The sequence below is a fragment of the Meleagris gallopavo genome, chromosome 4 (assembly GCF_905368555.1).
Source record: "Meleagris gallopavo chromosome 4, MGAL_WU_HG_1.1, whole genome shotgun sequence".
NCBI classification, from domain to species: Eukaryota; Metazoa; Chordata; class Aves; order Galliformes; family Phasianidae; genus Meleagris; species Meleagris gallopavo.
In genome coordinates this window covers 2,146,331-2,164,926 of record NC_139407.1, presented here as the reverse complement: position 1 = coordinate 2,164,926, position 18,596 = coordinate 2,146,331, and the positions used below count along the sequence as shown (strand labels likewise).

General features: G+C 38.5%; 1 protein-coding gene and 1 long non-coding RNA gene across 2 annotated transcripts; one reads left to right on the top strand and one right to left on the bottom strand.

Annotated features, from left to right (window-relative positions):
* The first annotated feature begins 305 nt into the window (after window positions 1–305).
* GASK1B (golgi associated kinase 1B) lies at window positions 306–18,245 on the top strand. The gene is made up of 5 exons (XM_085222002.1): window positions 306–621; window positions 1,221–2,504; window positions 10,068–10,282; window positions 13,411–13,637; window positions 13,936–18,245. The coding sequence occupies exons 2-5, from the start codon at window positions 1,508–1,510 to the stop codon at window positions 14,141–14,143; spliced, it is 1,647 nt and encodes a 548-aa protein (XP_085078128.1). The 5' UTR covers window positions 306–621; window positions 1,221–1,507; the 3' UTR covers window positions 14,144–18,245.
* Window positions 8,765–12,418, bottom strand: LOC146544394 (uncharacterized). The gene is made up of 4 exons (XR_014882808.1): window positions 12,279–12,418; window positions 10,050–10,306; window positions 9,014–9,133; window positions 8,765–8,898 (listed from the first exon to the last, which is right to left on the bottom strand). It is a non-coding gene; the product is annotated as an uncharacterized LOC146544394 (long non-coding RNA).
* Window positions 18,246–18,596: the final 351 nt, after the last annotated feature.

Below are 18,596 nucleotides of genomic sequence, written 5' to 3'. Positions count from 1 at the left end.
TCAGAAGTCATAGCTTCACCATTGCCTCACTGCTCAGCTCTGCACAACCTCTTCTTACTGCCTCGACTCTCTCATCTGTACAATAACTGTGCTGTCCTCATTTTGGAAAGCCCAAATAGAAAACCCTCCTGTTTAGTAGCATATTAATAGCATTTTAAAAGCCACTGTTTGTTTCTCCGCACAAGAACGTATGATTCTCAAACATTTCAAAATGCAGAGGGCCTTCTTATAAAAAGAAACCCCTGGAAAAATGGGAATTTCTTCTGTTCATTTGTGTGCAGTGCACTAGAGGGCCCTCAGGAGTTAGAAATGGATGGAATGTACTTTTGGAAGGCACTTACTTCACAGAACTTTTCATTACAGAATTTAAAATAGAAGAGGGCTTTTTTTTTTTTTTTTTTTTAACGTGAGGTTCATGTAAGTTTATAGCAGTTCGTATGCAAACAACCTCTCAGTACGGTTAGGTTCCAAACACTATTTAGCTTGTAATGAAGTACATAAATGTGAACTATACTTAAAACTGAAATATGGGCTAGAATTCTTTGAGAACGTCAGTTCTACTAAGTTATTTTTATTAACCTAAGGAATTTACCAGGACAAAGGATGAGTCAAGCTGAATAGGTAAGAGGCTTTATACTTTTTATAGCAATAAGCATACTGTATGCACTTATTCTCTTTGTTTCTTTGAAAGTATATATAAGGCACTGTGATTTTATTTGAAAAACTATTGCTAGGTTCTATTTTATGGCTTCACAAGAGTATAAAGAATTAAGTATCTTTCATTTTTAATCTGGGTTTATGAGTAATATGAACTGCATTTACATTAAACTAGGGAAATTTGTTACTGCTACTTTATTTTTGTATTACTGAGTATATGCATATGTAATTACTACAGTTACTGCTTGTTAGTAGTGTGTAATTTACAGCATTTCCATAACATGAGCTTTAGTAAAGACTCTGTCTTATAAGAAAAAGATAACGATTTGGATTTGATAAGCTTTTCTTCTAATGCTGGAAGACAGCTAGCTGAGATTACAGTTTGAGCTTGTATTTCATGATTTTGGTGTTCAACTTACATTGTAACTAGAAAGGAAAGATGTATTCTGGAACATTTCTAGATGCATATTATCTCATTTAGAACTTCTGTCTCTTTAAATATAGAACCACAGATGCTGAATGTGTGTAATGAAATGGTACTATTAACCATTTTCTTTCTGCAGTTTGCAAGGGAGAACTTCAGATATTTTAGACTACAAGTGAGTAAACTTTGCTTACGTAGCTGGCTCCATTCATTCTCTGAAACCAATCACTTGCCCTGTGGTGGCTGATAAGAATTCAACAGCTTGCAGACGTGGAGTGTCAGCATCCTTAGTACTAAACACATTCCCAGGCATATCCACAGTCTCTGTCCATCACCCATGCAGGAAGCTTTTTGGGAAAGGAGAAATAGAAAACAGAGAAGGGAAATCATGCATCATCATCCTGGCTGGAGTGTACAGAAGACTGTATGCTGTTTTCATCATGCAGATTCACTAGAGAAATGACCTTCTTTGATCAGCCAGGTAAAATAAAAAACTTGTTTATTTGTTGCCTGTGCTCCCCACGGACGCTGAGGCTGTGGACTTGCAGGCGCCTGAGGACAAGGAGGAATTTGCTGCTGGGCACTGCGTGTGTGATCTACCTGGGATTCCTCGTCAGTCAGGTGGGCCACGTTTTACCCCAGCATAAAGGAGGATATGAAACGATCAGTTCCAGAAGTCTCCAGGATGCAGTGCAAGCTTCTTTTCCGGGCATCCCACTGGACAGCACCCTGTCACCATCCAGCTTCCAAGAACCCAATCTAGATGGCAATGGGACCTTGGTGCCACCTAACGTGGTTTATATCACCCTGCGGTCCAAGCGCAGCAAGCCTGCCAATATCCGAGGCACAGTGAAGCCAAAGAGCAGGAAGAAACATGCAGTCCCATTGTCCTATGGGCAGCACTTTCCAAAAGCCGCTTTCACTGGCCAGAAGGAGATCTTTTTTCAGCAGCCGGGGAGGGACATTCACGCTGTGGGTGCAATAGGAGCAGCAACAGCTCTGGAGGCGAAAAAACACCAACTGGATATACTCCAGCATAAAGAAATGGCAGTCAGGGAGAGGGGACATCAGAGACCTGGGGGGATTTCTGGAAGGATTAAGGCACAACCTCAGGCTGAAGAAAGTAACATCAGGATTTACAGTGAGAGCTCTCCCTCGTGGCTGAGCAAAGAAGACATTCTAAGCATGCGTATGTTGGCAGATTCTCGGATAGAGAGCATCCAAGAACTACCTTCTCATAAAGCTGTCCTGGTAGTATTTGAGAGGGGCCCCAGCACCACAGGAACTGCCTGTAGTCAGGGGCACTGTGGCATCATCAAAAGACCCCTAGACATGAGTGAAGTGTTTGCCTTTCATTTGGATAGGATCTTGGGGCTAAACAGGAGCTTACCTTCTGTAAGCAGGAAATCGGAGTTCTTCCAAGGTAACGCATTCCTATGATTTTCAGCTCCCCCATCCCACATTAACCACAGGACAGCAGCTAGTCTGAGAACTAATCCCATTGTTAGAAGGGTATAAAGCTGATGTGTCTGTAGTTTCTGTCAGGTAATTGTGCTGTCCAAATGATGCAGTGCTTCCAAATTTAGAATAAATATAAAACCGATTGAGTTGCTGGGAGCAGTAATGATTCACTGGCCATGAGAATTAGTAATGATAAAAAAGAGGGAGTCGTGTATGTCGCATGGCATTATACAGACTGACTAAAGAAATTCCAGAAGGTTCCTTTTGATTCATTGGATATTTGCCTTTCATTTAATTTTTTTCATCTCTTAGATTTGACTTGAATAAAATATTATTGGAAGGGAACACAAGAATTCATCTGTCAAACAGGTGGTAGGCAAAGGGCTTTGTATTTTGTCAGGTAACAACCTACTTAAAAAGGTAGGAGGACTTCCTGAAGAAGCTTGCACGCTGCTAATACCTCTGGGCACTACTTATTTTTAATATTATGCTCTCCCTTCTCATACTTCAAAAAAACTACTACGTCTCATTGAATCCTGCTTGATGTTTTGAGGCTCATTACATATTATATATAACGTAGACAGAGAAATACTTGCAGGAAATGTTGCAATATACCTGTTAACACAATTGGTTTAAACAGTTTTCAATGAAAACTTTGGCTTTCTATCCCATAGAGAAATTAAAGATAGATTCAGACATGCAATGCAAGTTAGAAGTCTACATCTAAGATAGCTACTTATTAAATGTCTGCAGCCTAATTGCTATTTTTGTTCAGTCACAAATCACAGCCCAAAAGGACTACGTTGCATTTTAGTGAATCATTGCTAAAGTGGCTGGCTGTTTGTTTTTGCTGCTCATTTCTTACTGCTGAAATTAGCTTAAAGGAAATATTTCTATTTCAGCCTGTCTTCAAAAAAAGAAACAAGTAACACAGGAATGGCTTTCTAAAATCTGATAGCAGGAAGAGGACCTAGTGATCTCTGATTTGTTCCTGCTTTGTAAACGTTCCTTCTGGCAGCCTGTACAACAATGTGAATGAATCTCTAGGAATAACAGTTCAGTGGCTTCTGAATATTATTCATACTTGCAGGGCATGGAAGATACATTATGCCTAGTTTATTTTTAGGCACAAGATTTATCGCTATAGAGCTGTCATGAGGAATTAAGGTAGTTCAGTTTGAGGAATTCTGCACAGCACGGCTGCAGAGATGACAGACTGCAAGTCTCTGTGAACGGCCATTAGGCTAATTGCACACTGTTGCACAGTGTCTGTCACCTTACAGTATGTTTTGGACTGTCTGGAACAGACAGAGTCATTCTGCTGTCTTTTATTTTCCTTTCCACATAACTGGCTACGTTCCTATAGCAAGAAGAGTGTTGCTAGGTGATGAGAAGAGAAATAACATTATTTTGGTCCCACTTCATTTTTTCCAGCCAAAGAGTGAACAGAGGATTTGGAACAGTTACTGTACCTACTCTCTCCATTTCTTTAGCCTCAAAATATTCTGGAGCTCAGATGCCTCATATCTATTTGAGCTCACTACTATTTGCAGGCTTGTATTTGGCATAATCTTGAAACCATCTTCGTGTTGACAAAATTAACAAAAATGTATTCTTAAAAACAACGTGAACAATTAGTGAGCTCATTTCTGTAACTTGCATGCACTTAAGGGGAGGTGGGCACTCCTAAGATTATTACAGGGTAGCTTGTTATTCATGTTTGTTCATATGACAAAGAGAGTGCTACATGATTAGAGACTGTGAACAAATGTACACAATTTCTGAACTGACATCTCTGTCCCCATACACATCCCTTTAGCTTGCCTCACTTGTGATGAGATGCAACAGGACGTGTTTGATGTAGCATTAAAATCTTAAAAAATGGGCTTTTCAAAACTGCCTTTCATTTTGTCGAAAGCAGTTTCAAAGAATCACATACTAAACCCATATATAGGTTTTGTTTCCTTTATTCCCACTATTCCCTCACTGATGGGTTTTCTTTAAAAGTCTAGCAAAAGACTGTATGCAAGTTCTCTGTTCACAGCCCTCTCACTTCTTAGTTAATTGTAAACCCTCACAGATGTTAACTAAAACTTTTTGGGGGAAGATTATATTATTTTTCCATCATGCACAGACAAATCAGGTATGATAACTCTCATTTTTGTAATTAAGTGGCATATCCTATGGTGTACAAGTGGGCAAAGCCCTTTCAAGTTCAGTCTTACAGGCCGTGAGCATGATTCTGGGCATACACAAGTAGATACTCATTACTCCTATTGCTATCTACATAGCATGAACACATTGTGAGCTCCAAAACACCTATAAACAAATGATTTGTCTGTAAAACAGCAAGAACTAGAAAACTCCAGGTGCTGGGGAAGAAAGCAGAGAATGGCCCTTTGCGTGTATAAGTTCTGGTATACGTCAGGATGGAGAGTCTTCATTATTTGATGATCCTAACCTAAAGGACAGGAGAGCCTTAAGTGTCCTTGCTATGTAGCACATCTTAGTCACAGACCAACTTTAATCCATACAAGCCAAGTATGGTCCTCAGCACAGATTCTCAGAGCTCTCTAGCTCAGCAGCTGCCAGGGTTTGCTGTCCCTGGAGCCACAGATGAATCGATAACGGCTGGAGGGCTTTGCTCCTTTCCCGCAGCTGACTGCCAGAGGAAGAGAATTGGGTCCCCTTGGACCATAGTGCAGAGCTCTTAATCAGCCTTCCTCACATAACACACAGCAACTGCTGCACAGCTTTTTTTTTACATCTCTTTGCCTAAGTCCAGAGCTACTGCATGCTGACAGCCACCTCTCAAACACACGGTTTTCTATGGTAAATTTGGCTGACTATGTTTGAGAAGAGTAAGCACATGTGCATTCAATTCAGTGGGCCCTCTGTTAGCTGAGACTGAGCCAACTGTTTGCCCAGAACTGCTTTTTGTTCCTGAAATGTGCCAGAAGACCTTCCTCTGAGTAATACTTTTCATGGTTAGTTAGGTGCAAATAGGTGAATGACTCATGAGATAGATAACTTACTGGGAATGCTTGTTTCGCTTTGCTGGCCTCTACAGGATGATGAATAGAGCCATAGGTTTTTTCACCATTGTACCTTACAGTATCAGCCTGCATTTGTCATTCCACCAAAAGTTGCAAAACAGCAGGTAAGGGTGTTATGAATGTCATTAATTTTAGGGCAAAGAACAAGGAAAACCTAGCATTGCCTTATGCATTTAAAATGCTTGAAAGTGCTTTAGTTTTTCTGTGCTACTTCTGCAACCTGAACAACATACACTATCATGTCATACATGTCTCCAGAGAGTGTATTTCCAGCATCTTGTTGAGTAGAGATGTTTGTGTGTAAGTCCATGTTCTAGAGGTCAACTAATGCACATTTCATGCATTCCTTAATTTGAATGTCCATTTGCACACAGGTCAAATTTTGCAAATCAGACGTACAGGCAGGATAAGTTAATGGCCTAAATCATGTCCTTTCTGCTTCTGTATTTTATAGCTTTTCTCAGAGCATAATCTCAAAGAAATTCTCAAATCCAAATGCTGCTGTCAGTTACGTGGGCAACTAAACTGTTCCTTTTAAATGTGACAGCAGTAAACCGTACTGCATTGCAGCAAACAATGATGAGTTTGAAAAGGTCTCCAAGTATCTCCTGAAATAACTGCTTTCTTACTGAAGGTTTCTTGGGTACCTTTGAAAGTATTTTCTTTGAAAGTTAGGGAAAATGCTCCTGCTGTAAGTTAGCAGACAAGGTAGAAGAATAACATTAGTGAGAGCATCTGAGTGGTTAAGCAGCATGCAGCCCAATTTTAGAGTGACATGGCACATGGATCTCTGAGATAATGCTGATACAGAAGAAGCCAAGCAGTGGTACACTGCTTAATTGTGAACAAAGTGGTCTGAGTACCTTGGGGCAGCCAAATGTGGTGACCTGGGGTTTCTGTATTCAGCTTTGGATTCCCCGAAGCTGGACCTTCTAAGGGCCAAATAAATTTTTAGAAATCTTTTGATGCTGAAAAATCCACGCAAATTACTGGGAAGTAGGTTCCAGTACAAATTCTGAAAGCCTATTTCATGCAGTTTTCCAGATCATTTCATCTTGAGGTAGCCAACTAGTTAAATGGATCTAAAGCAGCAGGTGAAAAGAAAATGAAGTTAATCTGCTTTGAGTAAGTTTCCCTGTCTCCCTCTTAGTATTTCCTTCTCTCACTGTGAATTTCTCAGGAGCTTTTTTCAGTCCTTAGGTCCTTCAGTAACAGGCAACCATGGCATTCTTGGTAATTAGAGCCACAGCGCAGCTGCAGCAACAGAAAAACAGCAACCCTTTGTGTTACTATTATAAAACTGATTAAGGAAGAGGTCCACTCAGGGCAAATGGACTTATTCTGAAGTGTGCTGGACCTCCTCAGTTCTGGCTGATCAGACTGGGTGCTCTTGGTTGGGCTGTGTTTTCCATTGCTCTGTTAACTCTAGCCCCATTCTCAGGAGGTTTGAATCAGAAGAGCTGCCTATCTCCATGTGTTCATGCCAAGATACAGCTATGAATCATCCCCTTATCTGCTTTAATTCAGCAAATTTGTGTTTTCCTGCTAGTGTCAAAAAATTTAAGTCGCTGCTCTTTACCGAAGCCACTGTTTTGTATTCCCATAATTCAATTTAAATTACAGAGTTGAAACATTTTGGCTCATCTTTTCTGCTCTCATTTCCTCTAGAACGCAAACATTTCCTGTATTTAACCTTGCTCTTTAACTTTTTTTTAAAATCATATTGGAAACTAAGATATTATTCAAGTATATTGCTGTTATTTATATTACTATTGTATATATTATATATAATATAAAAATTATATATATAATATTAACAATATAATAACAATATTATTATTAATATTACTATTGTTTATCATGCCCCCGTTGAGTAGAAAGGAGATGTTTGTTTTGTTAGAAGGCAGTTTACATATTTGATTTGTTGAAAAAATTGCAAGTCGCTTATTTAAGCTGTTGACAGAGGTCCAAAAACAGAAGATCAGACTTGATACTGAAGGAAGCTGTTTTTTAGGATTTTTTTTTTTTTTTTTTTTTTTTGCATGTGTGCCAGTTTGCAATGCTTTTATAGACCTTCTCCAGCTGCCTTGGAAAAGAGGCTTAGCTGATGGCTGACCTGACTAAAGTAATCTACAATATCAGTGATGGAGACAGAGTGAGGGAGATTGGGAAATGGCTAGGAATTAGGAAATTAAACTCCTAAACACTCATTTCAGGCCTGAAAAGAAGCCTGATTTTACAGGAGTGCTCAGCACTGTTCCTCTCCCATCAAAGGAAACATGCTGATGCATGATGCTGATCGTAGTGAAAGGACACTTTTTGGGTTCCTAAGGACAAATCAAGGATCTAATCAAGAAGGGAGTTAAAGAGCCACAATTTGCCTTGATTAGAGGACTACCTTGTATGCATATGCTATGGCAGAGCGAAGTTCAAGTACATTCTGGTGTTGGAAGAGAGTTTATTTTTCTCTACTTCTCTTAATGGAGCACACATTGGGATGTGATTGTGCATGGAGTCTTGCATCCTAAATCATTCAGTAATGCCTCCTATTTATTGCCATGGACACTACAACAGATACAAAGAGCACAATAACATTATTTGATAGAACAAATTTTCAGCCACAAAACTTTTTCAACAGTCACCAAAATTAGCTATGCGTTTTCACTGGCTATGAACAGGAGCCTGCATGTCACTCTCAACAAAATCTTCACCAGCAGAGGTGACCCACAGTCACCATTGCTGAAGCACACCATCCACCCCTCACCATGCTCAGATCCACTGTTAATCTCTTAAGTGTTCAGCAAGCATTGATAAATGTCAGTGGATGCTGTTTTTCCCACATGCAGGAATTCAGTGGCACACCTGTGCTACATGAGCACTTCCATGTTAGTGGAATTTTGTTAGATTGCCCCTCTGCAGCCATCTGTCACATGGCAACAAAATAAAAAGGAATATTGGTGGGAAGGTTCTACTGCTGTACCACCAACATCTTCCTCCAACATCGTGGGCCAACACAGTAAAATAGGAGGCATTACTTTTGGGGCACTTCTATTTTGTTGGCAGTACAGTGGTGGATCTTTACATATAATTCACCGCTAATTATTGGCAAAGAAAGTTTCTTACTTACTATGATCAGTCAGAAGAAGGTGCTGTGTGGATATCCATCAACCATTCTCACTGCTTACAGGTGGAGGATTCACATTAGCACCTTCTACCTCGCTGTTCATCTCTGGTGCCAGTCTTTAATGTTCTGACATCCGTCCAGGTTGCCTCTGAAGAAGGTGCCATGGAGCACGTTGCCTGCATGAGAAAAGGAGAGCTTCTTTTCAGATACATCTTTATGTCCAAGTGCATATGGAGGACAGATAGTTTAGGCTGCATGAGTTGCACATGTTTGGCATGTAGGTTTACAGACCTTCAAGTTGGATATAAATGAATTCTAGAGCTTTGCACACATCTGAACACCTGCCAGTAAGTAACTGGTTTGCAATTGATTCCCATTATCCGTAACAAGGCATCATATTTTGTCTTCTTTCTGAAAGAAAAAATAAAATTTTATTTTAAGCTTTTAATAAACCATGGTCAGTCCTTGGTCCTTGACTGCTTAAGGCAGCAACAGGAGCATTGCATTGGCAGTGAAAGTGTCTGATTTTCCTAACAGGACACACATGCCTGTTATTAGATATAGGGTGAAAAATCTTATTTTATTTTAAACTTTTTCAGTGGTTTCTTCCCACTACAAAACTACAAAAAATCCTACAAAACTTGGATTCACCAGCGCTAACACACCCCAACTTAGTGATTTCAAAGCAAAGTGGAATACTCTCTATACAGGGAAAAAAAAATTATCAAAATAGTTGCTATACAAAGCAGCTCTCATGTTCTATCTGTATCTGAAAAAACTAATAAAATTGTCAAGGTGTTTATTCATGCTAAGCTAACACTACAGTATTCTCATACATCACTTCAGGACTGTGAAATCATACATTATAAGCCTACAATATTAAAAATAACAAAATAAATCCACTTTGAGTATAGGATTTATAATCTTTTTATGCCCATTATATGGGAAAATGCACTTAGAGAAGTTTTCAAGCTCTTGTAAATCATCATCAATTCACTGTAGAAACTTCACCATTGGTTCACAGCAGCATTAGGGTATTAATCTACCTGTGCACTTTGTAATACTTAGGTTTAGTATATGGCTTAATACATTAATCTCCTCCAAGTGGAAAAAACAGCCTTCTGTATACTGAAGGCATTTATGTCTGTGCTTCTTCCATTCTTTTGGTGTCTGGTTTTAGATGTGGAATAAGACCACATAAACCAAAGGATGTTAAGTTATTAGCCTGTAGCAACATTTTTTTCTGCCACATCTGTAAAACACTGTAATCGTGGATGCTTAGGCAATGTCTCAAGTCAGTCTGACAGTATCCCAGCATAACTACTACCTATTTCTCCTTTTTCAGCTGGTCAAGCCTGTCCTGTTATTCTCTGGGATTCTTCACTGAGTCCGACTGATAACAATACTCATTCTTCAGTGAGATTAACCTGGGGAAAATATCAGCAACTACTGAAGCAGAAATGCTGGCAGAATGGTAAAGTTCCCAAAGATGAGTGGGGCTGCACTGAAATCCATCATCACGAGTGGTCCAAGATGGCAGTCTTCGATTTTCTTCTGCAGGTACAACATTTAATGAACACATATCTGCCTCAAAAAAATCACAAAAACACACATGGGATATTAGAAAATTCTTCTTTTTTTTTTTTTTAAATGCACAATTTGAACTTGTTCCTGGTTACACAGCAGGACATTAATATACTCTCTGCATTAATAAGGACTGAGCTGAACTAACTTTATATGGCTGGCAGCTGATTTTATACCTCCCCTAGCATTGCTTCCATTTGTCTCTGCCTGCTCGACAGGTGTGTGTAACTGAGCCTCCTGCAGTAATTACTGATGTCTATAAAGCTATTGGTATTTAAAATTGCATTTAGCACTAGTTTTATGCACTGTGATTGAGCGCTCATATAATTCAACTTTTTAGTAGAGTTTCATTTCTTGAAATACAAGAATCATTCTGCCTTACGAATAGCCTATCCCTGCCCTTCTCAGGTCTGTTATAGGATTAAGGAAGGCTTCCTATGCTTGCATTTTTGCAGTCTGGTTAAAAAGAGTATGAAATTTTTCTCTGAAAATATATTGTTGGTTGTTTAAAGACTCCATCTTAATTCTACTATGAGCAAGAAACTCTTAGAAAGTAGAATAAAGTCACATGTGGATTATTTTGGTTCTAAACATAATACAACATACCCCAACAGAAATAATGCAGAATACATCAGTTAATTTTTTCATGCCAATGTTTTCTTGTTGAACAGTTTAAAAAATCCTTAACAGTTCTGTGCTGTTTTTTAATTTTAAGATCTTCTAAGACAAGTTTTTAAACTTCTTAAGGGAATTGTTGTTTTCTAGAAGGAGAGGTCAGTTAAAAAACCATTCTATTCTAAGATGGAATTTTTATCCTCCGTGCGTGTAAGATTGAATAAGAATGAATAATTCAGAAAATAGAAAGGGAATTTGAAGAACTAAGGTACCTGTGTAATGTGCTTACAATGTCTGTGTTGTGGAGTTAATCTAACATCTTAGAATTTGAGGGGCATAAGCACCATGATGGTCTGAGACTGTTCAAGATAGTTAAAGAGGCCATCAGGTGTAATAATCTTAAGTTGATTCAAGAAAAAAATGTCTTAATAGTCTAAAGCCTAGTCTGGTAAACTACAGAAGACGGCTGTAAAAAAGTGCTTCATAAATCATTTAGTATTGCAGTGAAAGGTTAAACATAATTCCATCAAAGAAATGCCTTTGGTGCTCTTAAAGAGGTTCCTAATCTCTGGATTACCATAGGAGCAGGCTGACAAATGCTTGTTTTTGGCCTTTGCTTGCCTTCTTCAAGAACTCAGGTGGAGTAAGGACACAAAAAATAAAAATGACTTCTTTGATTTTCGTGTGCATACATAAATACGTATCAAAAATCAGTACTAAGCTGTTAAGGTTCCAATATCAGTTCCAGAGTATCACCTTGCTCTGTTTTAAACCTGTAATGTTGCAGTGCATACAAAAGGCTATCTGTAAGAACACAGTCTACCTGTCTATTTAACACATGTAACGAAATGTGGTGAGGATGAAATAGGGCTATGGACAAGAGGAGTCTTGAAGCTGCTCCTTCACTTTTGGACAATGAATTCAATGGGAAATGAGCTAGGACACTGCAAGCAACAGAGTCTTTGTTCCTGCTCAGTGCAGTGCAGCAGAAAAGGGAGGAAGAAATCTAGTTCTTCTCCAAGTATTTTCTCAGTTGAAAATAAATGCTTCCACTAATTCCAGTGGCAACAGTGCTACATGCTTCAGACAAAGAAAGAGCTCTCAGGCTTTCACTTGATGAACAATAACAGGAGACCTTTTAAACATTCATCAGTTCTACATCAGAAGTCACAATACTTCATTTCACTGAGGTGCCAAAAAATTAAAAGACTAATTTTAGAAGGCTTTGTGCTTACATGAGCAGTATTATTTTTACACCTAGAGCAGTTTTAAAGGTTAGCACTATACAGTGAACAAGAAGGGCAGAAAAAAGATTTACTATCGATTAGTTTATTCATTAAGTCTAAATGCATCTTACCTCACTTCTGCTCCCCAAACACCTACAAGTAAGAATAGGATTGGTCCCCAGGAGAAACCAAGCCTGGAGTTAAGGGCAGCCCAAAGCACGGCTGGCAGCATTTAGCACATGGCACAGGGTCATCAAGCCTGAACTTCTATGCAGCTATCCAGTAGCACCAAGTAACAGGACAAGAAGCACATACACCCCCAGTAAGGCCTAAAAGAGAGCTGAACTGCTGAGCCTGAGCTTAAATAGGGCTCCTGGGCCCGTGGGCAATGTGTGAAGGTCCCAGGTGAGACTGTTTAAGGCAATTAAGGCCAGTCGTGCACTCAGGGTTCTGGCAATACTGTTATCTAGTCAGCAGGAAATAGGAGTACCTGTGAAGTGTGATGTATCTTTCCATGCTCAACAGTTAGCCTAAAATGGCATCCTTTGCTCAGGGAGTGCTTAGTTCTTGTCGTTGTTTATGTGAGGACCAGAAATGACTAGGTCAGGAGAGATGCTTAGCATTTACACTGCTATAGTTAGACCAGATGTATTCCTCCAGCTAAGTGCTGTGTGATGACTGAGTGAGTGTTCCCATGGGAAACAATAGTCCAGACCTTGATGTCATTAAAGTATGCATCACAGGGCAGCTTGGAGAGGCTTCTCTGTGGTTACAGATCTACTCTTCATTCCTGCATTTGGTAGCTTCTGGTTGTTTAATGTGCCCCTTACCCATCTTTAAAAAAAATAAAAAATTTGCATGTCTGATAGAAAATTGAGGCCTTTTGTGTCTGTCAGGCTATGCTATTTCTATTGTGCTCCCACAGACAACATGTAAAAAAAATCCTACAGCCTTTGGTAAAAACTCCCCAATTGTTATTCCAGTTACAAAGTGGCATTGTTCCATTATTTTCAAAGAATTTCTACTGACATAACAAATCATGGCTATAAAATGGATACAATACACAGTCTAGCAAATTGCTTTTAACAGTATGAGAAATCTGTGGACCAGGTCGTTAATGCCATTTCACTGCTGCCTTTAATTATGCTTCTTCTGGACTTGTTCTCTTGCCAGCTGTGCTAGTGAGCAATGTCTGACAGTGGCACCATGCCCCAAATACTTTGATGCTGTTCTCACTCAGCGCTCTGCTGTGCTTGGTTTTAGATCTATAACCGGCTAGACAGACACTGCTGTGGATTCAAACCTCTGAAGGAGGATTCCTGTGTGCAGCAAGGACTGGCTCTGAGATGCAGTGATCAGGATGCCGTTGACTTGACGCACATAGTGCAGAGAAGGCACGATCAAAGGCACTTGGCCTTTATAGACAATAAAGGTTTCTTTGACAGAAGTGAGGACAATCTCGACTTCAAAATACTGCAAGGAATCAATGAGTAAGCTTTAAGTTAATAATTTTGTAAAATGAGTTGCCATGTTATAATCAAAAAGCAAGGGACGCTAAGTTACTGGAATAAATATCAGCAGCCCAAGAAGCATGCAGTGAATTACAGGATGTGTCTAAAAATGTGTGAGTAATCTTACTTGTGTAAAAGATACATGTATGATTAGGCATGCATGGACTTCATTTGCTGAGTCACGGTCTAAATTCGTAGAACTGATTGCTAAACCACAACATGAATATTGCAATTCAAAGTGACGGCAAAACTGATGATTTTCTTTGTGCTGTTCCAGATTCCCTGAGTCTGCAGTTTCAGTGCTGAGGAGCCAGCGTTTACGGGAGAAGTTGCTTCAGTCTTTGTTCCTTGATAAAGTATACTGGGAGAGCCAAGGAGGCAGAAAAGGAATTGAAAAGCTTATTGATGTAATAGAAAGGAGGTCCAAAATTCTTCTTACTTACATAAATGCACACGGAGCCAAAATACTGCCCATGAATGAATGAGCTTCTGAGAGACAGTCTTTAAAATAATTTGTGTGGGGCAAAAATTCAGAGTAAAATTCATTTATTTCATAGATTTATTTAATTTTTATTTTTCCAGACTTTCAAATGTATTTTTGAATAAGAAGCCTTACATGGTTTAAAAGCATCATTTAAACATCAGCTGCAGCTCAACACAATGCACTTCTAGGTCGTCAGTGAAATAAAAAAAATGTCAAATAATACAATAAACAATACAGAAATAAGTATGCACCATGAACACTCCTTCTATTAAACCATTTGAAAATTAGCAACAAGTTTTTCAGTACATTAGTCTGGATTCCCTCCTTCAAGTCAGTAATGCTTTATTGCAAATTTAAATGGGAAGAGAGATTTTAGTCACTTCGTACATCAGTGAAAATTGCCATCACATCTACATGCTGTAACATACAGGAATTCATCTGTTTGATTAAGAACACTACAATTCCAACATTCCCAAATGATTATTTTGTTTTATTTTGGTCTTTTGAAATCTGAGGACTGAACTTAACTCTTTTAAGTGCAGCTATATTTCCCTTGGACGTGAGGAAAATTTAGAATCAGGCAGAGGGAAACATGCTTTAACAATGATAATTAATTTGACAAATACAGTTTTCACCTGTCTGATATGGAACATACTTTGTCATGAGTCATTTTTTACAATGTACTATTTACAGTGCAGATTGGTTTGTGGTGTGGCTGGGTCATCTGATATATCTGCTTATTGATTAACTGAGTGTTACTCACAGAATCATCCTTTAGCATCACCATTTCTTTTTTTAGAAATTTAGCTCCAGCTCTGTGTAAATATGCTGCTAAATGAAGTATAATGTTTGTTTTTGCAATATTCTTGACACAGTTTATTAGAATAGTATCAAAAGGCAGATGTCATAATGATGCAAATGTTGTTAAAATCAGAACTGAAAATGTTTCTGCTGCTTGCTTAGCTCTTGCCAGCAATCCAAACTCTGGTTTTATGTTAAGATTGATGATTTTGATTCTAGCTGATGACTTGGCCCAAGTATTCCCATAAGTAAGGTTGTTTGAGAAGCTTGGACAAGCACTTTAGATTCTCAGCCTGGATCTATTCCAGAAAATATTCTGTTCAAGGAGCAAAATATCAACTGATATAGTCTATCCCAAAATATATCTTCTACCTATTTGTTTAGAAAGGTTCTTACTTTTTTTTTCCCTAAATAAATATCTATCATATTTTTGCCATGAGATAATAGCAGAAGTTAAATGATTTTATCTATTCTTCATATATAGTGAAAAAAAAATACCACTAATATAGGGTGTAGAGCATTTAAATAAAGATAATTTTTGGAAATGCTTGTATAATACTTTTCATTATTAGAAACTGAAATGTTAATATGGCTAGGTGAAGTTAATATCTTAAGTAACTGCAATTCCACTGCAGCTAAAACAGATTTTCTTTCTTATTATCATAACATCTATTAACAATTGAAGAAATAGATCTAATTAGAGGCAGAGTTAAAGACACTTACTAAAATTTGAAGAGCTTGGCCATCTAAATAATCGTTTTATTCTGTCAATAAAGGGCAGATACACTCAAAAACTTCCTAGAACTTAACAATTGCCTTGAGAGGACATGTTTTTAAGTGCCTTGAACTTTTAATGACACCAAAGTAGAATTTTATAGGGTTTTCATATTATCCCTTTCTTAAAATGTTACAATATATTAGCCAGATAATTTCTATCACAGAAACAAAAATATTAGCGTAGCTTGCATTTCCACTGAGCCTAGAGAGAGAAACAATCCTCTGGATCCATTTCACATGGTACTCCTGTTGATTTTTCACAAATTTCACCCTGATGACTTTACAATCAATTTGTCCTTTTTTCTAGCCTATCTCAGTTTTCTTCCTGCTAGATACTTTTTGGTTGGATTATCACACACTGGCAAGAGTGAAAGATGTGACTCTCAGCTGCACTGAACTTAGAAGAGGGCCAAGGAAACGTACAGCACTGCAGTTGATCATGAAAGAACCGTGACTGCAACTCTTCTAGTTTTTCCTCTTCTGGTTCTAAGACAAGACATGCAGAGAGCTGGAGCATCTCTCTTGTGAAGAGAGGTTGAGAGAACTGGGTTTGTTCAGCCTGCAGAAGAGCTAATCTGCAGGATAGAATAATGTCTAGACTTCGAAGAAAGTCTCTGTTGTCAAGTCTTCTCAGAACTTCTGCAGGGACTGATAAATTCAGAGTGAATGTACAAAACAGGATAAGCTGTGCCACGGCTGCACGCATCGTCCCTTTCCAAGGGCCGAGGAATACTTCTTTCTCTGAAATTCTGAGTTTGGCTCTAGGAGGTGTGCTGTGTTTGCTGCATCATGTTCTCAACTTATAATCATGTCTTAGTATTATTTTACATGTAGCTGGGAGCATTGCTGTCTATATTGTATTAAAATGCCCCATTTCCAAATTCTACCAACTCTCTTGTCTTCAGACAGTCAGGAGAGGCTTGAGGAGGCTGGCAGTGGGACTGCAAAATGCTCCTAATTCAATAATGTTGATAAAAACTCCAGGAAGTGTCTTTTCTTTCTGACGTTTATACTGTTGTATATCTTTGTGCTTGAGTTTGGTACAAAGAATAATTGGTAGAGTGCATATGAGTACATACAAGCCCAGTTCTCTTTTTTTTTTTTTTCTTTCAAAAATGAAGAATTCTGTACTTCTTGAGTGTAAATGCTTCAGTAAAAAATACAGAAGAAGCACTTTGTATAGCTTGTTTATTCACTGCTACTACATTCGAGACATATACTCTCCTCTCAGTAGAAGGACTAAAATGTGCTGAGAAATCAGTCCATTTCCTTATAAAACAGCATGAACTTGGACTGACATTCCTGCACAGAAGCCTAAGTAATATTGACAGACAGAAAGAAAAGGAAGAAGCCTTGATCTACCTATGGTAGGGATCAACTGAGAGCCAAGGAACTAGGTTGTAGTCATTTCTGCTGGGCTGCCTTCCATCTAAGGGCATATGGGAGCAGACAAATATTCCTGTTGCACATTACTCGGAAGGGTGTAACCAATGGCAACAGCCCAAAATCTGTGGGTGGGAAAAGAAGAGAAAAGATTATGTCATTCTTGAATCTCCCTGAAAGCCAGAACCACATAAAATGGAGTTACTAAGAAAATCAGGAGGGTTTGCTGATTTCATAACATTGGAAGACAGAGCTTAAAATAAGGAGCACAGGCACAGATGCCTTGAAATTCCTCAGGAGCTTGCCAGCAAGTTTATAATCTTAAGACTTTTCAGAAGCTGAGAACATGAAAACTTTTGTGGAGCACTGTGGGAGAAATTTCTTTTTTTCTTTTTTTTTTTTTTTCCCCCCCATACATTCTATAACGTACTATATTAAAGAAAGATAAATTCCACAGTTTCAAAAATGCAAATACATGCTTAGGGTACATTAAGGGACAAGCTTCCAGTAGCAATTCTGGGAATGCTTTAAAGCACGTTTGTGTATGTGAATAAGAACATACATGTGTATGAATATATATCACTCTTATATACCTTAGCTTTTTTGGTATAAAAGGCTCAGTTCTACTCACAGTGTGAGTATGCAATTTGTTGTTTACATGTAGAATTGTACTGTTTGAGAGTGTAAGATCAGTTGTGGGTATATACAAGTCAAAGTTTAAACAAAGCATTATAATGGATGCATCTTTTGTTCTCAAAGCATTAACTCTTCCCATGCTAACACATCTAGGCAATGTAAAAAGTTTTCTATTTACAATTGTAAAGAAAAAAAACAGCTATCTAAATTAAACAGCCAGACAACAGTGCTATCAAATCTGAGGTATTTTTACATTAGATGCAGAGGTTCCATCTGAAACTTGTGCATTTTACATTCAACCTGTTTGTCCTCTTGTAGTGACAGCAAAGGCATTATCACAAAACTGAATTGATTGACTCTGCTGCTATTGTCATGTGATGCCCTCGAATATATAAAATAAAATGGTGTGTTCATCACGTTTTACTTTCAGATCTCTGAATTGCAGTAACAAAACTGTAATGCATATTAAAGAAGTACGTGGATCATTAGATACTTCTAAAAAAGAACTGTGCCCTTGAAACTGTGTCTTCAGAGAAACAATCCAAGACGAAACAATCCAAGAAGTGTTATGAAGTTCTTCCTGTGGAAAAATTTTCTAGCTGTTTCCTCATGAGACTTGTAACTAACTTAGCTGATTCACTGTGGCTGCGGAGCTTCTGGATCCTGCACCATTGCTGTTACCGTATTCTTTAGCCATGCTGACAATGTCTGTTCACACAGGCATCGAGCAGAAAAGGCCATGCCCTTTTGTGATGCCAGAAGAAAAGCATTCGTCAGTGACTGGTAACCTTTATAATAGACAGTGAGAAAGTACAGGAGTAGCAGAAGCATGGTGAAACCTCCGTGGCATGGAGACT